Raw genomic sequence first — 21566 nt, forward strand, 5'->3', positions numbered from 1 at the left:
TACAATCTAAAAACCCATATTCCTTTCATCTATAATTTTTTGTTTAAGGACTGAGCATATGATCTATTATCTGTATCGGAGTCTTTCCGTCAATACCAACATTGTATATTAGCATTTGCCATTTTTGGCAATTCAGGAAAGTATGCTCTACATCGTCACGTTCGTTACAATACATGCACTAGGTTCTCTTTTGCCAACTTTGTGGAGGTATTCGTTAAAGCACCCATGGCCAGTTAAAAATTGTGTGACGTAGTAATCTATTTCTCCGTGGCGTCTGCCTGTCCATCTAACTATATCAGGGATCAAGGATCTGGTCCATCTGGCTACCCCAGCCTGCAGCCACCTTTCCTGCCATATATTATTAATATCTTGTCTGACTTCATTATCCACACGTCCTAAAAACCTCTCAACCCTGTGTCTAGCAATGAGATCAATAGGGGGCACACCAGAAAGCACACAGAGGGCCTCATACGAGACCGTTCTGTAAGCGGATGCTACTCCAAGCAATACCCTACTGTGTATCTTTTTAATCTGTCCTTGTTCCTGTTAATAGTCATAGCGGGCCACCATGCAGGAACCACATACAAAATCGATGAGACTACGGTTGTCGCAAGTAGTCTCCTTTTCGATACCCTAGGAGCTCTGTGCTTTGACAAAATAACGTTCAAGCTTTTAATCGTTTTCTCTGCGCTATGACAGACGTTCAACACATGTTCAGTGAAAGACAATTTCTTTGCAGAGTAACTCCCAAGTATCTCAATACCTGAACTTCAGCAATGTTATTACCTTCTATATATATATATCCACTGGTTCCAACACCCTTCTACCGACTATTTCGAATGCTGAATTTGCCTTATCCTTTACCTCATCAATTGTTTTGGTCTGAATGAGTACTGCCAAGTCGTCAGCGTAAACCAAAAGCTGAACCCCTTCAGGGTATGTCTGCTGGAGGACTCCGTCAAAGGCCAGGACCCATAACAGTGGACCGAGCACTGAGCCTTGTGGCACACCACCGCACATGGTAAAAAGTACTTCTTCTTCTTGTGCACTGACTGGACACCTTCGATCTCTGAGATACTCCTCTACCTGTCTCCGCAAGTATGGACTAATTCCTTTCTCTACCAGTGCTGTATTTATGTTTCCATGCGATGGATCCAAACGCATTCTTCACATCGAGAGAAACAAGTAGAGGAATATTTCTCGTCCGCCAAGTTCCGCTTCTAGCGTCATCAGCCCAGTTCACTACTCTGTTGATAGCATGTACGGTGGATCTACCTCTCCAAAAACCATATTGATTTGCACTAATTCCAGCACCATCCTCCACCTCCTGCACAATGCGGCCAGCCAACATTTTTTAGACAACCTTCCCCATCGTGTTGAGAAGGCTCAAAGGTCTGAAGGTCGGTTGTCCCCCCATTACCTGTGTTCTTGGGCAAGAAGACACCCTAGCCTCCTTCCAACACTCCGGGAAAGATTTATTACAGCCCGTAGCTGGCCACCTCAAGCATTTCCCATGGCGCTTTTTTAATAAGGCTCTTGATGATTGCCGCTGGAATCTTGTCCGGTCCTGGACTTTTCTTAACGGCCAACATAACCCTAGCACATTGCAGCTCACTTAAGGCAAATCGTCTACTGTCACACTCGGTAGGGATACTCTCCTCAACCATCATGCGCTATGGGCTTCGGCCCATTCTTTTGTAAGAACGGGGAGACATCTTCCAAACCATTTAGTAATAATTTTGTAGGCCATCCCCCATGGATCGTTATCTAAATCAGCACATAACCTAGCCCAATGCTCTCTTTTTTCTCTTCTTATTGTTCTATTAAGGGCTCTTCTAGCATCAATGTATTTAATGGATGCTTCCTGATATCTCTGCCCACCTACTAGTCTGAGTCTTTGTTTGATGCGTCTTTTAGCTTGTAACGCCTGCCTCAGGTACGCTATCTCTCTTGTCCACCAATAAACCATATGCTTTTTGGCTCCATTACGTGACTCCCTGTCCATTTCCTGCTTGATAATGTTAGACAATGATTCTGGCGCAAAGTTCTCCATCGTTGACAGTCTGGCAGCCACTCTGTTGGTTACCACGTCTATTTGATCAACGGAGAATCTAAGTAAAGGAGTTTGATCATTACTCTTGAAACTAATGTCATCTAGAATCAACATCGTGGCATAATGGTCGCTTGCTATGTCCTGCTGGAGGATCTCCCAGTTTCACTGTTGGCTCCTCCATCTGTTATCCAAAATTGCCAGGTCAAGAATGGAGGTGTGACCCCTGGCCTCAAAGGTTGGTGTATCATCATTTATGCAATGGCAACCAACGGTCTCCATAAGTTCAGTTAACAAGTCTCCTCTTTTATTCATGCGTCGACCGCCGGTTGCCACCAATCTGCTGTTGAAATCACCAAGCACAATAATCTTTTTATCTGTGTTGTTAACTACATTTTGCAGCACATCAAGTGAACTGTTAAATACTCTACAATCAACATCAGGGGATATATATACGCCCATAATTACCGCCACTATGCCCTTGCCTCTGTAACTTAGTCTCCATGCAATTCTGTGGCTGATATCCTTAAAAGCCATGTCTCCCTTCGTGTCTGTCTGCCATCCGGATTTTGCAGCCTCATAGACATTCGGCTCCGTGATAACCAAAAAGTCAGCATTCTTTTCCGCAACTATTCTGGAGACTAAATTATGAGACAGCGTACTCCTGTTGACGTTAGCCTGCAGTATTCTAAGCATTCTGGTTTTTAACACACTGCCAAGCCCCTGTTCTGTGTTCTTTGCTATTACATGTAAGACATTTCTTAGGTTCCTGGCAGTTAGCTATCAGGTGCCCTTTTCCACCACAATTAAAGCAGAGGTTAGTTCTATCCGGACCTTTACAATCCTGACGTCGATGGCCAGTGCCCCAACATCTAAAACATTTCTCCCCTTCTTCACGTATAAAAGCTCTACATTTTACCCAGCCTATTCGTAACCGTTGTTCAACCATTTTACAGGCTGCCTTGTAAGAGTCACATTTTTGGTTTCAGCAAAACCTGGTCTTATAGAAGAGATCTTAACCTCGTCAGTATCGCCGATCCTTGCCGTAATTGCGGCCAAAATCTCCTCCTCTGTGGTGTCGCTCTCGACATCCCTAATATGAACAGTCGTACGCCGACCAGCTCTAGTCTTCAGATCCACTTTTAGATCCGCCACCTTATCTTTCAGTATACTCGAAAACTCTGCAGCGCGTTTTGAGCCCTGTATTCTGACCAGAACCTATTCGTTTTTTCCCTTTTTTAATGAGATTACATCTTTAACGTCGTCTCTAGCTACAGCCGTCTTCATTGCTCCCAGGAGCTCTCCATATGTTTTGCCCTCAGACTTAACTACTATCCTCCGCAGGTGGAGTAGCCTTCTTGATACGTATTTGTCCAGGCCTAACCTGCGTGGCAGCCACATCAGTATGTAGGGTCAAAACTTTTATCGTGTCCTCTTTTTCCCTATTCAAGTACGATACAATCTTCTTCATATAATTGCCGATGTTATTGTTCGGCACTATATAGGACAAATTAGTAGTATTACTCGATATTCTCCTCAGAGCTTTTAATATAATATACATTGTATTTTTGTCGTCCATGTTAGAATCATAAAATATTCTATACTTGCTTCGTCTTACCTCTGTTTGTTCACCCAATACAGATTGCTCGTCTTTTAAGATATCTCCAGCCTTGTATTTAGGTCTTCTGGACTCGTCGTCGTCAATCACATGGACTCTGCTGACGTCGCTCAAACTGCAGGTGTCACCTACCTCCGAAGGCAATTCAGTGGCCAGATTTAATTTAGTCCTCAGTGCGCTCGGCCATCTCTTTGGAAGTAGTTCTATGAGCTCTTCGTCTGCGAGTTCTTTAGAGAGCATTTGTTCCATGTCGTCTTCTCTATAGATAACATCCGTCTGCATGGCCTGCGTGATTTGGATCAATGGTGCAGACAGTTCGGTCAATGCATTTAGTCCATCGTAAATTTTTTTTAGCTCTATTTCATGCGTAACTATGCATCTGTTCAAGCCAGGACCCATATGTTGTTTCAAGGCCACCATTGTGAGGCCAAGTTGATATATAAGACTGCCCAATGTTTCTGGCAGCACGTCTTCCTCCTCTGAGGACCCTTGACGGGCTCTCTTTTTGCCTTTGTCGTCAGTTTTCTTCACATGTGGAAGTTTCTGCGCGCTAGTACTTTGCCCGGATGTCCCTTCCAAAGGAAGCGATCCACGACGTCTCATTGTGTGGCGTTGCACTCAGGGGACAACCCGAAGTCCAACGAGTACCCACACGACCTTGTGCCCCAAAAAAAATGTTGGGGTGGTCGGGGGGAAGGAAAATTTATTCGTCCAAAAAAAAATTTGGGGGTCAAAGAGTCGGGAAGGTTGTGAAACGAATTTATGTCCAGGAATAAATTAAATAAGATAAGTGGTTCAGGAGCTATTGTTGGTAAGGATTTCCCCATATAAAAACTCCACCCGTAGGACTTAGAAAAATTCTCCTGTCTATGAAGAAAGAGAAAAATATCCTAAGTCCTTGTTTACGTCTTTTTAACACACTTGTAGAAGCTTAACACTTAGAATAATTCGCTTGAAAAGTGTATATTCTAACCTCAAATACACCTTAAAAAACTAGTAAAAAAGCGTTTCTCCTCACTTTGTTATTCAGATGACACTACAAGCTCACTAAAACACGGTAAAACTTAATATTACCTATTATAAAATGTAATATAACAGGTAAAAAACACCAAACAAGTAAGTTAATGTAAGTTAACTCAAAAAACACAAAAAACTGGGTAAGTCCGTATCCGTAAACTCTTAGAAAGTGGTAGTCCAAGTACAGAAACCAATCCTCTTATGTATCCAATAGCCAAATCCAAAAAAATTAACTGTAAAACCAAACTAATAATGATAACAACTCGCAGAGCAGTATACAAACACGTCTATTCACTGTGAAGTCTCCCACTCGACTTTAACATAATGTTAACAAAAACGTTTCTACCACAATGTAATGAAAATTTTCAACAAAATCTGTTACCATTTTATAACGCAAAAAAAAATGAAAAGATCCATCATCAGAATTTTTTTCACAACATATAATGAACTACGAAATAATAAAAATTTAAATTGCTATATAAAGTGAAATTGTAAGGCATAAAAAGAATCTTAAATGAAATGAACAAGAAACAGAAACTGATATAACAAACCATTACCATTTAAGTGAGTGAATTTTGAGGTAAAGGATTGAACAATTATAGACACTACTAGTGTTGAAAAACTTATTTGATCAAGATGTCTACCATTAAAGTTCATTCAAAAGAGCACATGCAATGATATAGATAAACAAAAATTAATTTTATCTTTCTTCATACTATCATCATACAAATTTTCTATTACAATTATTAATACTTGAGATCCCACTGTATGAAATAAATTTTAGTTTAGTTGAAATAAATCAACTTTTTCATTCATGCACTTGTTTAATTAAAGATTAACATTGTAACTTTTCTAAATTTAGCATTATAAAAAAATGTTCAGCAAATGAAATAGAACTAGAAGTGCAACTTGAAAAAAATATATACTAAATCAATACAAAATTATAATAAAACAGCTGTAACTTACCCTTCACCTAGCTTGCATATTATATCAAAAACTTCTTCTGGTTGTCTTGTTAGACTTTCCTCTGATAACTTCTTTAACTCACTGTAACAGAAAAAAGTAAAATACCATTAAAATATTCACTAAAATATAATGGTTAGAAATATCTACAAATAAAAATAAATTTTACAGCTATTAAAATTAAGAAATTACCTATAAATAAATATAGTTACCTAACCAAAATTCAAACAATGATGAGAATTTTATTTTTGAAATAATGTGATTCCTTTCAAAAAAACCTTATAATTTAATATAATACCTTTTCCTTCCACGTCATGTTTTCTCTGAATAAAGATCTCAATGGCTTATTTTACAAGGAGCTAATATATTCATATTTATTCAAGAAGCAATCGCTTCTAGAAGTAAAGGTACATTTCATTCTATCACTAATCTTTACAACAGTCAACCATCTTCAATAAATCACTGCAAAATTTTTCTAGATTCAATATGAAAACAAGTAAATATCTTCTGTTCATTGGATTAATTTGAAGAGAGAGAGATTAATTTACAGAGAGTAGTTTGGGCATAAGAATACAGAATTTTTTTATAATGAACTGAATTACTGTTATGTCCTTTTCTTCCTTTTAAGTCATTGTTTGTATTATCACAATCTTGTGTAATAATTTAAATACTTTCAATTAGATACTTTTAAATACTTTTCTTAATACTATGTCATCTAACACTATAATAATTATTTTTTCATAGATATACTGAGAAAATATGAAGTACGAAAAACAAATTATAATTGTTACAAATAATTTGTTTTTAAATTGTTGTATTAAACATGTATTTACTACACATTGGTGAACATTATAAATTAGAAATAATGTTCCAGAAAATTAACAAAAATAACAAATATAAAAGTCTAGTTGCCTCATTTGTTTACATTTGCACATTTATTTATCTGAATGTTAAACACAATTGTATAATGTTTTTAAAACCTTTTAGAGAAAATAAGAACAAATATAAATACAGATTTAAGTCAAAATGTAAAAGTTTTAATAAATATTAAAAGCAAAACATTAGTATGGCTATAGTTAATATCAGAACTATATTTGATATATGAAATTACATGTCTCACAATAGTGACTCTATGGTTAATTAAAATAGCTTGGCAGTTGGTTTTGTCCACTTTGGGCTAAAAGGTTAGTTCAATCATAATTGAATAAAAACACTTTATTCGATTATCTTATAATTTTATCTAAGTTCTTCGTTTTAAGAAAAAATTACAAAAAGGAGTTCATGAAAAATATAGTTTTATTTGTAAATACATATATTCTTCACTAAATACGGTGATGTGAGCAACAACTGACACTTTTATAATAGAAATAAAATAAACACGAAATAGCAGAGTCACAATATGAGATTGCTGTATACACCTAAATGAGTTCTAGAGACTTCATGTGTAATTACTTTCTCAACAACAATACGAACTTTTAGAGTGTTTGTTAAATATAAAACCCTGATCCATCCGCAAATCGTTCTTTACAGACATGAGGCAGCACTTCACTACTGGAGAGCTGAAAAATCTATTTTTAAACTGTTAGAAAATCTAACAATTTGATTTTAAAATTGAGCATACTACATACAGAATTCCTATCTTATTAAATTGTTTTTATACCTTCTATAATTTAAAACACTATTGTTGATTTAAGAAAAAGCAATATTACAACAAACTTTATCTTAAAGTAATTCATTATGATCACAACACAAAATATATATATTAGAAATCTTACTTATTTTTACATAAAAAAAAATCTTTTTTTCTGGTATGATGTCTGCTATGAAGGTCAAGCAAATTTTTTTAATAATTTACTCTCATACTTCCAAATTTCATAAAATTTCAGATGGGTTGTTTTATCTCTCTTTACTAACTATTTAATTCTTTCATGACCAGTGACCACCTTTTATCATATAATCACAGTTTTTCAAAAGTATGTATTTATATTTGAAGAAAATAAATTAAAATGCTGGTGTATTCTTCTATAAAAACGACTATACTTAACACAGCAAAATTATGTGCATTATGTAATAATAGGCAAGAAAAATTATATTGGTTATAAGTCTTAACAATTTTTATAACAGAGGTTTATACTGAATGTTGTAAACGTTGATTATTGAATGCTGAACAGTAAACAATTTTTGTTATAAATAAATACATCAGAAATAAAATTTTTAATAACAAAAGTCACTAGTCTTCATGTTTAGAAATTATGATACAGTTATGAAATCGTGTTTTTAAAATAAAAGAATATTCAATTTATACAGGGATTTGTTTTTTTAGACTGTAATAATACATAATAATGGAACAAGATAGGTAGGAAATAGTGTATGCATCATCACTATTAAATAAAAAAAAAAAAAAAATGGAGTGGGTAGGACACACTAATTATTTGGTAGTGAAAGGGATATACAAACTGATGTATAAAGTAGATTTTTTTTTCTTTTTTTTTCACTGTGAGCTTTGGGAACAGAGACAGAATTTTTTAATTATCTGAAATTTCCAAATCCCTAGCACAAAAGGGTTGAAACTCTGATAACACATTAAAAAATGTATGTGAATATCTGTTCTAAAGAAAAATTTTTTCATCATAATTGTTTGAACTACATTTTATAGAAGTCAAAATACATATGTAATAAAAATTGGCTGCTTTTTTTCTTTATTAATAGTCGAATATAATTTTTGTGATTTCTTACTGATGAAATACATAACTTCAAAATCAGGTCTAATTTTTGTTTTGTTTTTCAAACTGCAGGCATATTATTTTATGAGCAATAGTGTAATGGGGTCTATGTTACAAAAATGTAACAAACCTTTTTTTTTAAAATCAATTAATAGTATTTTTTTATACAATTTCATCCCGATTGTATAAATTTACCATACATATTTTCTTAATTCACTTTTCAAAGTGAACTTGTTTAATGTAACATATTTTTATAATTTTTTATTTTTTAGGCAGGTATAAATTCAAGTATTAAAGGATAACTAAACAAGGTACTTTTCTTCAGCTTTCTTTCAGTTTTTAAGTATTAAACCAGCCTAAATTCTCTTTACTATTACGCTTTTCTGTTTCAATCCTATCATAGAAAGAAAGAATAAAAAATGAATAAGATTAATTTGTTCATTTACTGCCAAAATAAACAATTGAACATTATCCCATTACCTCAGAATACTAAATGATTAGATTTAGATGATGACATCATGGTATACAATTTTAAGTTATAACAGGCTTAAGAAAGAGTGGGTGTTTTTGTTAGATTTTGTTATGAATGAAAATTTGTTTTGGGATAAGTTACAGAGTGATTAAACAACAGTTTTTATTATATTTTGCACAACAGAATCTATTGTATATGAAATTTGAATTGTAAGTAAATTTATGGCAACCAAAGAAAAAAATGAGTTAGTTTTGGTATTTTAAGTATTCGTAAAATTATTCTGCATTAACAGAATATCTTTGTTCTAGTTAAATAATACTTGTTCTTTTCCTTCATAATATCAAATACAACAAAAAATTTATCATGTGTACAAGTTAATCTATAAAGACCCATAAAAATCTCTTCCAAAAATGAAGATTTACAATAAACATATTTAAAATACCTTCAAAAGACAATGATCTTAATAATACAATTTTTTTTGCAGTTCTTAAAAATCACAAAGACAGTAAGAAAAGTGAAATTATATATGTATAGGCTGATTGAAAAGTAATAAATACTTAAAATTTATTTATTAACTATAATTTTTGCAAGACATGGATACAAAAGGGAAACATTTAACGTGAGGTTATATTTAAAATTCAACTACCAGCTACTATTTCATCAGCAACTCTTGTGAAATGGAAAACATACTTTCTCATATTCGCCCTTCATGTTCTTCCCAAGTCTTTGGTTTGGTACAGTAGGCTTGATCCTTAAACCAATCCCAAAAATAGAGTCACACTGTGTTAAGTCAGGATGACTCCTGGCTGATCACTCATATGTACCACAATGACCAATCCATTTTCTGGGAAAGTGGGCATACAAATGGCAATAGCAAAATCTGGAAGGGGCCATCTGCATGAAAATCAAATCTTTTCTTCCAAGCACAGATAACTAGCCAGATTTCATCTTTCAGTACGGTAAGGTATCTCTCGGCATTCATGGCACTGCAAAGAATTTATGGACATACAATCCTGTTGAAGTCATCCTGCACCACAACATTACTTTGGGCTGATTCTGCATTTTTCAGAATTAAGAAGAGGATTTTCCTCTGCCCAATAGTTACAGTCCACAAACCCACCAATGTGAAACACCACTTCATCACTCCAGAGGATATATTTAAAGAAATCTTACCAATCTTCAGCAGAGCGTAACTGGCAGTAGTTCTCATACGTTAAAGATCAAACACAAAAAATTATGAAAGTAAATAATTTATATATATTTTAAAATAGGGAGTTATTTTTTTCAATTATTTTGTGTGTGTGTGATTGTGATTATATTCATTTAAAGAATGTTGTGGGAGATGTACACTAAACTTAAGAGACTTCTTCTGGACATATACAAAGAAGGTTCATGTGGACAATTGCTCTATCTTGGGTCATTCCAAGTTAAATAACAAGGCCCACAACCTGACCAAATGGGATTTTCATAAAATTTGGTGTGAATTAACTGTTGATAGAATTATTAGAAAACAATGAATTTCATTACTCTATCATAAACCGTTTCGTTGTTGGAGCTCTTCAAATTAGTTGGAAAATGGCAAATTTTGACTTAAAATATATATTCAAGACTCACTTCTTGTAATACACGCAGCTACAATAATATAAAAAATAAATGTATAACTAATAATTAAAATATAATAATGCATGTCTAAATAATGACAGTTATGGCGTTCATAATTTGGACATTTTGACAGTCAAAGTCTTACACAGCATACAAAAAGTAAGACAAATCAATAAAAATATATATTAAACTTTTAAACATTCTTAAATTAACTGTTTCATTCCAGTAGCTGTTATTTTAAATAACTATTTTAATTTGTATTAATTTTAACAATAGTCTGATAAAATACATCAACAGCACATGTATTACATGTATTGTAGCATGTTAATGCTAAAATGCTAATTTTTCAAAGAAATGTTTCTTAATAAAAATAATTTGTTATAATAATGATTTAATATATGTAATTAATATTTCATTGGCTTTCAATTATTGCTACTTAAAAATTATACCAATAACGTTGGTATTAAGTTAAATTTTAAAAGAGTGTTTACGTGCTTGGTTGAAATACCTGATTATTTTACTCTAAGTTTTTCATTTGACTAGTAGTTTCCTTTTCAGATAATGTATATGTATGTCCAGTATGAGTTTTCGGATTAACTTTTGTTAGTAGTTCCTATCGAGGTAATATTAGAATATCATTGTGTGCAGGAAAAACGTAAGATGGAGATGGACCTTGATGGTGAAGAAAACTTCTACTTCTTCTGTTGATTCATTTGTGGATAATACAAAAGCTAACCACCAAGCACTATTGTAAATGCATATGACAATATCTTTTATATCAGAAATTTAAGGAAAACCAACTCTGTTTCAAGCAAAACTTTACATTGTTCATGTTCTTCATTTTTGGAAATAATTTTTGTTTTAAGAAATCCTTTCCTGAGTGGTAAAAAGCATGCAACTTTTGAAATTTTTACTTGAGATCACCACGTTTTAGCATTTGCTAAACGAGGTGCTAAATAATACTTTTCTTCTTTCAGATATTCTTCTATTGAAACAAATGTGAAATTAATATTTTTAATATTTGACTGAGCCCATTCATAAAGCTGAGTGATGTTATTTGATCTTGGCAAACTTGCTTTTGATGCTAATCTTTTAGGAGTACCACCTAGATCATCACACGCACTCTTGTCATGTGATGTGGCAAAAAAGTGCCATTCTGCCTTTGTACCAAAGTCATCCTTATGACATGTTAAATTCACAAAATTTTTACAATTTTTATATTATGCTGCTGCCATCTGAGAAGTTTATTTACAATATTATACTTTTCTTTTAAAAACCGAATTATTTTTTTCTGAAAAAGGTGAACTGATATTATATCATGCTTAAGGCAGTCAGACATAACAAGTAAATTATCATTCAAACTGTCTGCAGATTCTTGGCTTTTAAAAATAACAACGAAAGGATGAATTGTAGCCTGTTGATTGTTCCAGTGAAACCCTTGGGTTTCATCTTGTGCCATTACAGTTTTTAAATATTTTAAGAAGTCTGACTATTGAGAAGTAACAAATGTATGGCAAACAAGAATTGAAAATTTTTCAATAAACGCCTCTCAATAATTCAATGAATCTTCTGTATTCTTCTCTACTGTTTCTAAACTTGAATGATCTGTTGATATCCATTGCTTAAAAGTTATTTTGTCCACAGAATTTTGCAAAAAATATTAAATCTGAAATGTTTTTAAAATTGCCAGGATCTGGATAATTCTCACATTAAACAAGACAAATTTCTTGATATGGATTACAAATAATTTGTGCCACACAGTTTTATAAGAAGTGAAATGATTGCTGCACTCTTTTGTTAAATAATTTAATTTACATTGTTCAAACTTTAATTTCTTATTCTGATGGATTTCTTAAAACACACACATGCACACACACAAATACTGACCCACCAGCCAGAAAACAAAATTTAGGTCTTAAATCAGCAAATGTTTTTCTTTGAAGACTGTGTACAATTCTTTTAAGTTACATGAGATAAGCCTTTTTTGAATATTAATTTTCTTCCAATCAGCTTGTCTTACAGAGACACAATCCATCTTGTCTGGCATCATTCAGCTGAGCCCATCATTCTGGTAAAACCCTTGGACACATTTAATAACATTTTCATCAATTACGTGACTGGGTTTTTTTTGTCAATTTGTGGCAAAATTCCATTTGTTTTAACTAATTGTTAAGATTGACAGGCTAAATACTAACGCTAAACTCATTTTGAATTTTTTGAATGCTCCAGCTGCTTGGCAAAAAACTTGAAATAATTTTTTCCTGACTTGATGTTACTGTTTACATTTTATCCTTTATTTTAATGATTAATTCTTCATATTTCCTACCTATATCAGCATAATTTTGTGGTACTAAACTGGTTTCTTCTGTAAAAATATTTAAATCAAAGGAATCATTTAATTTACTGGTAACTGACTCAGCTATTTTTGTAACATTTTTTAAAATTGGTTCCTTTGCGCTGCTCAATAATTTTTGAACTGGGGGAAATGCCAAGTGCTGAACAAGCTTTATTCACCGACTCACCTATAACACATTGAAGCTCAAATATATCTTGACATTCCGGTTCGCTTTCTATATCATCTTGTGGTTTTTGTTTTGTTTAAGCTTTTTGTACACAGTGTTCTGCCTGGAATTAATTCTAAATCTGGATTGCTTGTTGAAAGCGTCAAAGATACTTCTCGAAGAGATTTCTTAACCGGTTTAGTGTGACAGCTAAATAGATCAGAGTAACATTTCCTACTAATATGAAAATATTATCTAAATATTCGGTTTTATGAAAACTAGACATTTTTTGTTTTAGTACATCCACTTATTAAAGATATCAATGCTATTTGCTGTTCAGTAAACTCTAAATGTACAATACTAAAGATCTATTGTAAGTCAATTTGTGACATACTGTTTCAGTATGAATGTCAATTGAACACTCCATAATCCCCCTTACATTTTAATGTAATGTAAGAACCCTTGCATTTTTATAAAATGCAAGGGTTCTTACAATAACAATACATTTAGTATAAATTATAAAACTACCAATGGCACTTCACTTTGCCTTATCCCAGTTTCTCTACAGCTAAAATAAAAATTTCTCTAATTAATAAAATTAAAAATATAAGATATCACGTAAATGAGAAGTTCATTGTTAATAAATTTACTTTATATACAAGTGTACATTACCTAATCACAGTATTAACACTAGCGCAACAATACAACATACCACATTGAAATCAAAACAGTAACTGAGCCTTCTACAATGTTTACATCCAGGATTACACAAACATTCATGTCCATGCATGTCTATTCACTTTTATATTTAAACTTTTGTGTGTATGTATCAGACACTATCTCATTATAGACATATCAAAATATTTGTATAGTAGGCCTACATTATTATCTGAAAAAAATACACGCTGTGAATTTTTTGGATACATTGTTCATGGTTAGAAGGAACAGTGTTTTTAGCAGTTTTGATGGCTTTATTACTCGTCAACCCCTTTGAGCAACAAAATAATTTTTATATGGTTTTAAAGTACACAAAAAGTACTTACTGCTCAGATTAAGATGAAGTTCCATTTTTATTCTTTACAAAAAGCCCTTTTTGACCTCTGTATGATGCAAAATAAGAATGCTACAGCTCATGGAAAAAGTGGTGAAAATGGCTGTTTTTACCTTTTGGCAAGCTAGAAAATAGTCTATACTCAAGAAAATTTTTTTTTTAAATATAAAAAATATTTTTTGGCCACTACAAGGTGGGTAGTTATATATAGTTATCATATATGAAATATCATCAAAATCAAAAATAGTGATGAAATAAAATTTTTGAAAATTTGTTGAATTAAAATGGAATACCCCGAGTTCCATTGCCAACTGCTAAAACAAAATTTTTAGTTGGAGCAATTTTAAAACCAATTTTAATATCTGTATGAGTTTCTTTAAACTGTTGATGTATCTTTTTCAGATTAGCCGGTACTAGTCTTTTTTGAACTTGAATGTTTCCACACAGTGATTTGATTATGACACAGTCTTTTTGCCTGGCATTACACGACTTACATTATCTGAAAAAAACACAGCAGGTGTTTTGATCCAGACACTTTCCAGGTTTAGGGTTGATGACAGAATCCTTTGTTCTTTAACTGGTTGTTTTGCCTGTGGTATCATGTACTTGGTAGTTCCTGAAAATTCATCTAGCACTTTTTTGATGCTCCAACTTTGTGGAAGAAGGGTAAGAATTGTTACTTTATGATTTTTATCTTGTTATACAATTATATTTTTTTAACTGTACTAAGAGTTCGCTGTTAGGTTCAACTTGAGATGAAGTCTCTGAGTTTTTACTAGCTACATTGAATATTTTTTCACTCATTGATGACTCAATTTTTGCAATCTTTTTGGCAAAATATGTTTTCTCTTGCAGTGTTTTAGATTTTACTGGTGATTCCCCAATGCTCACTAGACTCCCTTTGAGTCTGTCTAATGCATAATTTGTTTCATCGTAAAGGGCTTCTTCACCATCATCTGCTTCTTCTTCTTCTGAAGCTTTATTACTAAGTGAGGCAAGTTTTTTCTGACACTTATAACAAATCTTCCAATCACTTTCTAAACTTGAATTTTTTTCTGTCATCAATGATAACACTTTTCTTAAATTCTTAGTACGATTATTATGACCTATTTCTTGAAATGGATTACATTTATTATTGTAAAAAGCTGCCATACTTCAAAAGATATCTAACTTTAAAAAAAAAATGTAATATACCAACACTTGGTAATCAATATGAACACTGAATATCATGAGATCAGGGCAGGCATATTTTACACAGTGCTCATGCTTTCTTACATCATGTTATTCCACAAATAATTATTTAAATAAACAAAATATTTTAGGTCATATTTAATGTTGTTTACACTAAAACAATGGACACAGATTATGACTATACTGATGATATAGTAAGCTTCAATACATTTTGTCTTGATTTATATTAATTGCAATGAGTCATTGCATTACATCATCATTGGTCATTTGATTGAGTTGAGAAACAAGTATACTATTTCTTATTACTAGACAAAAAAAAAAGAGCAACATTACTTGCTAGTAATGAGCAACCTTATTACTTTTTACTTTTAGTTTCTTTTTGTAAGACATTTTATTTAAAATTGCAAGTTCAGCCAACAAGAATTTAAGTATTTACCATCTCAAAATCTCACAAAAAATTTTTTTTGTTAAAATGTTGATAAACATTTTATTTTTTTCTCTTGATCCCAATGCAGCCCCCCATTTCAAATTTACACGTTATTTTATAATATAATGATCAATAAAATATATTTTTCATAAAAAAATTGAAGACGAGTTTTTTCTGAAATTCAAGGTCAAAAGTCAAAGGCTGGTGACCTTGAATAAACATTTATGTAAACACAGGCTTGTTACCTATCATCTAACAGAGCATCAAATAAAAGCTTTAAAATAAATCAAAGTTTATCATTCTACCTTAATAAATAACAAAGTTATGTCAAACTAACACTAACACTATTGCTGCAAATCAAAATTTGCCACTTTCCAGCAAATTTGAAGGGCTCTAAAAATAAAACTGTTAATGATAGAGATCTGAAATTCAGTATTTTCTCATAACTATATCAACAGTTAATTCATACCAAATTTCATGAAAATCACAAATTTCAGTTTGTCAATTGTGTTGGCTGGGAACGGCTAGTACCTTGTTGATTTGTCACGGAATGACCCTCTTTTATTTTGTGTTTTTTCAATAAAAATTTATATCTTAAGAACAGACTGAAATATATGAATGACATTTGGTCAATACTTACCCAGTAACATCTAGAAAATAATTACAATTGAAAATTCTAAAATGGTGACTAATAAATTTTTTAGTCATTGATAACTCCAGAAATATTAGTTTTATAAATTAATTTTTATAGCTAAATTGCTAAGAATTTTATTTTGACCAAACATGGTAGCTAAGTTGTTCAAATTGGTTGATAAAAAGATATGGCAAAAGTTGAAAACAAATGAGGTCTCATTCTGTTCTTAAAATGCATATTTTTTGAAAAAAAAAAACAAAACAAAATGGCAGAGACAGGAAAAATTAACTGAAAAAAAAATCAGCTCCTTAAGTTTGGCCAACATCAACTGGTATACTGTGTAACAGAATATTTTCAATAACAATAGGAAACATTTTTCCTATAGCGCAAAACGGATTTTAATGCTACAGTTAAAGGATTAGAAAATCTCACAGAAAGGAGCTTCCCAAAGTTAAATGTTCTCTCTGATGGCAAGTTTATAAACAGTTTTCTTTTCCTGAAGTAAGTGCAACAGGAGTTGCTTATTTGGGTGTGCAGCATACATGGCTTCTCAACCGCAACATGGACCAGAGAATTTAATTCAGCAACAAGATGGTGTGCCTCTTCTCTGATATAACTCTGTACGGGATTGATGATGTTAGCGTGGATCTGAAGATAAAGCTTGTATGTAATGGTCTCCAAGGTCATCCAATCTGACCGCATATGATTTTTTCCTTTGGGGTTTTATAAAAGATCTTATGTATGACTCCATTACCTACTTATCTAATTCAGCTTAAGTACAAGATTGAAGCAGCTGTCGTTTCCATTACATGCTGGTAAAAGTATGGGATGAACTTTCCTATTGGTTGTATGTGTATTGGTTAATGAAAGATGTTCACATTGAACGATTATACAGAAAACTGTAAGTTACTCCTTTCATTTTATTTCTGATTCATCACTATAAATCAAAGTTATGGGACATGACTTCAATAAAATTAAGAATGATTGGCTTACAAATTCATTGCATAAAGTATAATTACAAATTACTGTTAAATTAAATAATGTTTAATAAAAATGTAACTAAAGATTAATAATTCTTATCATTTAAAAGAAAATTAATCTCTGATAATATTTTTCCGTTATAGTAAGGGAAAACCAATTTTAGTAGGAACATTAACCAACTATTAGTGCAGAAGCAAACCATATCGCATTTTAAAAGATGAAAAACCCAGTAATTCTGAATATTTGACTGATAAAACAAAAATTAAATGATTATGAACACTAACATAATGTAAAGCAGCTTACATAAATAAGCAAATAAATTCAGAATTTCTGTTACATATACTTTCTACAACAAAATTCTAGATAAATAAAAAATTAATAAAAAACAGAATATGTTAAAGAATATCTGTTCTATATAGTAAATTAAATATCAGAATCAAACTAGAAGATTAATGAAAGAAAAATTCGGCATGGAGAGAAGATTATAGAAAATTAATAATAATAATTAAAATATAATTTGCAAAAATGAAAAACTTATTACAATTTCTAAGAAAAATGATTATTTTTATAAAATCCTTTTTTTTCAGTATATAGTAAACATATGTGGAGGAAATAGGAGGAAAGAATTAAAAAAATACTCAAGGTGTTCCACTGAAAACGACACAATTTTGGAGGCAATTCTAGAGTTAACAAGAAGTCATATAAAAACAATTCCAAAAATAATTTGTTTTTTAAATCATCACATCACTAAACCCTAGGAGAGAGCTCAAAAAGTTTTTAATGGATAAGAGTAAGGTTGTAACAAATCATTTTAATGGGCATTGCTAAACAAAAAAAAAACATGACATATAATACTTTGGGGTATGAGATTTCTAACCATAATGATGGTCATTTAATTCTCACAGCTAGTTTCAAAAGTGAACTACATTACACTCCACGTAGTGGTCTCATACTGACCATATGCGCTTACTATGGTCCTAACTCATACCGGGCGTTTTGAGGTAATACTTTTTGCTAATTTTCATTTTACTTCCCTGGCATAATAGCTCTAGAGCTATGCTAAAAGAAGAAAAGTATGATAATCCGTCAAAAAATTGGTATGGTTTTTTTTTGTACTTCTCAATATTTCATCACTAATTTTCGAAGCCCTAGGTTTAAGTCCTTGTAAAGGCAGTTGCTTTTATATGGATTTGAATGCTAGATTGGATACTGGTGTTCTTTCGTGGTTGGGTTTCAATTAACGACATGTCTCGGAGTGATCGGCTTGATTCTATTCAAGACTACATATTTACCAGTACTTTTGCATGCCTGACTGTGCACAGATGCCTTGGCATCTCTGCAGAGTACTGTTGTCATCATGTCACTGTGCTGTTACTTTATAACCTGGTATACATAGATAAATATGTATGTACTCAGTAGGTGTGTTTGAAGCTTAATAACTTTTGACTGGATAAACCAATTTTGATGAAATTTAGTACAGAGGCTTGTGTATATGGGGCAATTCGTTGGTAAAAGTTTGGGGAGGGGGTCAATATCTCCATGGAGTGGGCAAATAGTTTCTTTGGAGTCAATTTTCTAAAAAAATACAAAAATTAAAAAAAACATCATATTTGTATTTATTACATATTTTAAATGTATTTTTGTTATTTTTATTATTAATCATGGTATTGAAATAAATTAATTATATAATAATTTCCACTTGCCAACTATTTTTATCATTATGTCTGAGCGCTTTGGGATATTAATCCACATCAGGAAGATTTATGTGTTATTTCCTTCACAAATTAATATATTAAATGAATTATGAATTTTTATAAATACAGCAATTGAGAGCTTTACACTGTCATGACAGACAACATCGACATTTTTACCTTTTGACGATCAATTGTTGTATTTATAATTTTTGTTTTTAAAATTCAAAATTCACTTAATACATTAATTTGTGAAGGAAATAATTATAATGTATAACACATAAATGTTCCTGATGATGGATTAATATCCAAAAGCAATAGGATATAATAATAAAAATAGTTGGCAAGTGGAAATTATTATACAACTAATTTTTGTTATGTCAGGCATAGTGCAAACAATCCAACAAAAAATATTTTGGGGCAATATTGAAGTCCAAAAATATTAATTTTTGAATCTTTTAAACCTTTTTTTATTCATTTAAACCTTTAATAATAGTATGGCATTGAAATTTCATCATAATTCAACCCAAATACAAAACAGAATGGTTGTACATTTCACAGTGCAATTTTTTTTAGTTTCTTCCGTTCAATAAAGGAAACTCAGACAAATTAAAAGATTTTCTTGGGAGATGATTTTGGGGATGAGTCAGCAGAAAAAAATATAGAATTTTTGAACTTTTTAAACTGTGTATGTACATCATTATTCTTCCACTATATAACAATAAATAGCCATTGCCAGGAAAGTATAACAACTTTGTTGTCAGCTTTTTTCTTTAATGGTTGAAAAGTTGTTTAAAGGTATACTTCATACTTCATAACACATCTGTGTGTATTTGAGTGTGCATGTATTGTGTATATTTATATCATTTGTGTGTATTTGATTGTGTCTATTGTGTATGAATACAACACACACACACACACACACACACACACACACCATAATATATTGTGATACAAATTTATATTATTTTTATTGAAATAAATATAAACAAATTTTTAATAACCAGAAGGACAAAGATACTTTGCAAAGATATGTTTAATATTCATAACAAAATTTAAAAACATTTGAACCTATGAAATATATCTTGTTTATTTAAAAATAAATTATTTATTAAAATTTATACAGCAACTCTCACACTCATAAAATTTAAAAATAAGAATGTGGATTTAATTAAAAATACACACTACAGCAATATAATGCTTTACAGATTTTTTTTTAGAACAAACTGTAAGTGTAGGGCATTAAAGTGATTATTCAATCAAGTTATTCTAAAACTTGTCAGAGAAGCTGAAAATCAGGTGTATGCTGCATTATACAAGCCTTACCTTGAAGGATTTTAAATCCAGTTAATGAAAAAAATAGACAAAATCCAGAACTATGAGAAAGGCAGAGCAGATCTGATTAAATATATATATATAAACCAAAGTTGGTTCGGCCTGATTACTTCAACCTAACTATCTAATGTAAACAGATTTAACTTTATATACAAAAATTTAATTTGAAAAAATCAAACCAAATGGTTTATTACACAAATCAACTCATTGCTATTCTTGTATTCTTGTAAATAATGTAACATCTGAAAAATAAATAGGAAAATGCAGCCAGCAAGGATAAACAATTTATATTAAGGAGAAAACTTTAAAAGAAAAGTAAATCGAGTTCACAATTATAAATAAAAAACCTTTTCAACATGCTATATACAGAATAATATGTTGTTTAAATTACCAATTTTTACTTCCTTGTACGAAGTAAAGGAAGTATTTTCATAGTGAAAAATTTCCATTTTCAGATTTCAATGGAAATATCCATTTTGACAAGTTTCGGTGTGTACATATGTAAGTATCTCACATAACTGAAAAATGATTAGCCATAGGCTGTTGAAATTTTGGATTTAGGACTGTCGTAGTTGTGCACCTCCTTTTTTCATTGGAATCAACTGGATCAAAAGTGTCCATAAAAGCCCAAAATCCAATTTTTTTGGATTTTGGACTTTTTTAACTGCAGTAATAAGCCCTCATTGAGAACTTTTTAACAAAATATGAGATCTGTAAATAAAGTAATGAGATTAGTTTTTTTATTGGAAGTCATAGTGGCAACACTATAAAGTTACTAGTAAACGTATGGTTATATGAACAGCTGATTTATATTAGCTATTAATATTTTTAGTCTATTGTTGCTACGTAAGACGTAAACAATCTTTTCATGAAATGAGTTTTTGTTGTGCGTTACAAAAATGTTGAAAAGAAAAACAACAGGGTGGATGGGTGCTGCAATCTTCTAGGGTGAATTGAAACTGAACCTGATTTTCTAAAAAATGTTATTACTGGTGATGAATCTTGGATATTTGAATACGATCTAAAAACAAAATGCCAAAGCAAGGAGTGGCACACTTCAAACTCAGCACGTCCCAAAAAAGCAAATCAAAAACCAAAACCATGCTAATTTGTTTCTTCGTTAGTAATGGCATTGTCCATAAGGAGTTTTTGCCCACAAGACACACTGTAAATCAATATGTTTACCAAGAAATTCTTGAAAGACTGCAGAAAGAGTTGCCCGTGACTACCCAACAATTGGATGCTGTATCATGACAATGCACCTTGTCACACTGCACTCTCAATTAATGAGTTTCTGGCAAAGAAAAACA

General features: G+C 31.7%; 1 protein-coding gene across 5 annotated transcripts in view; it reads right to left on the minus strand.

Moving 5' to 3' along the window:
• Nucleotides 1-21566, minus strand: part of hpo (serine/threonine-protein kinase hippo) — a 161920-nt gene that overhangs the window by 84435 nt on the left and 55919 nt on the right. For all 5 annotated transcript variants that reach the window (XR_012755626.1, XM_075359461.1, XM_075359471.1 and 2 more), the window contains exon 2: nt 5652-5732. Coding sequence is in view for 4 of the 5 variants with exons in the window: in XM_075359461.1 (XP_075215576.1) it covers nt 5652-5732 (81 nt within the window). In the remaining variant the exon portion in view is untranslated. The remainder of the gene's footprint in view (nt 1-5651; nt 5733-21566) is intronic.

Source organism: Lycorma delicatula, chromosome 1, assembly GCF_047948215.1.
Source record: "Lycorma delicatula isolate Av1 chromosome 1, ASM4794821v1, whole genome shotgun sequence".
In the NCBI taxonomy this organism is placed as follows: domain Eukaryota; kingdom Metazoa; phylum Arthropoda; class Insecta; order Hemiptera; family Fulgoridae; genus Lycorma; species Lycorma delicatula.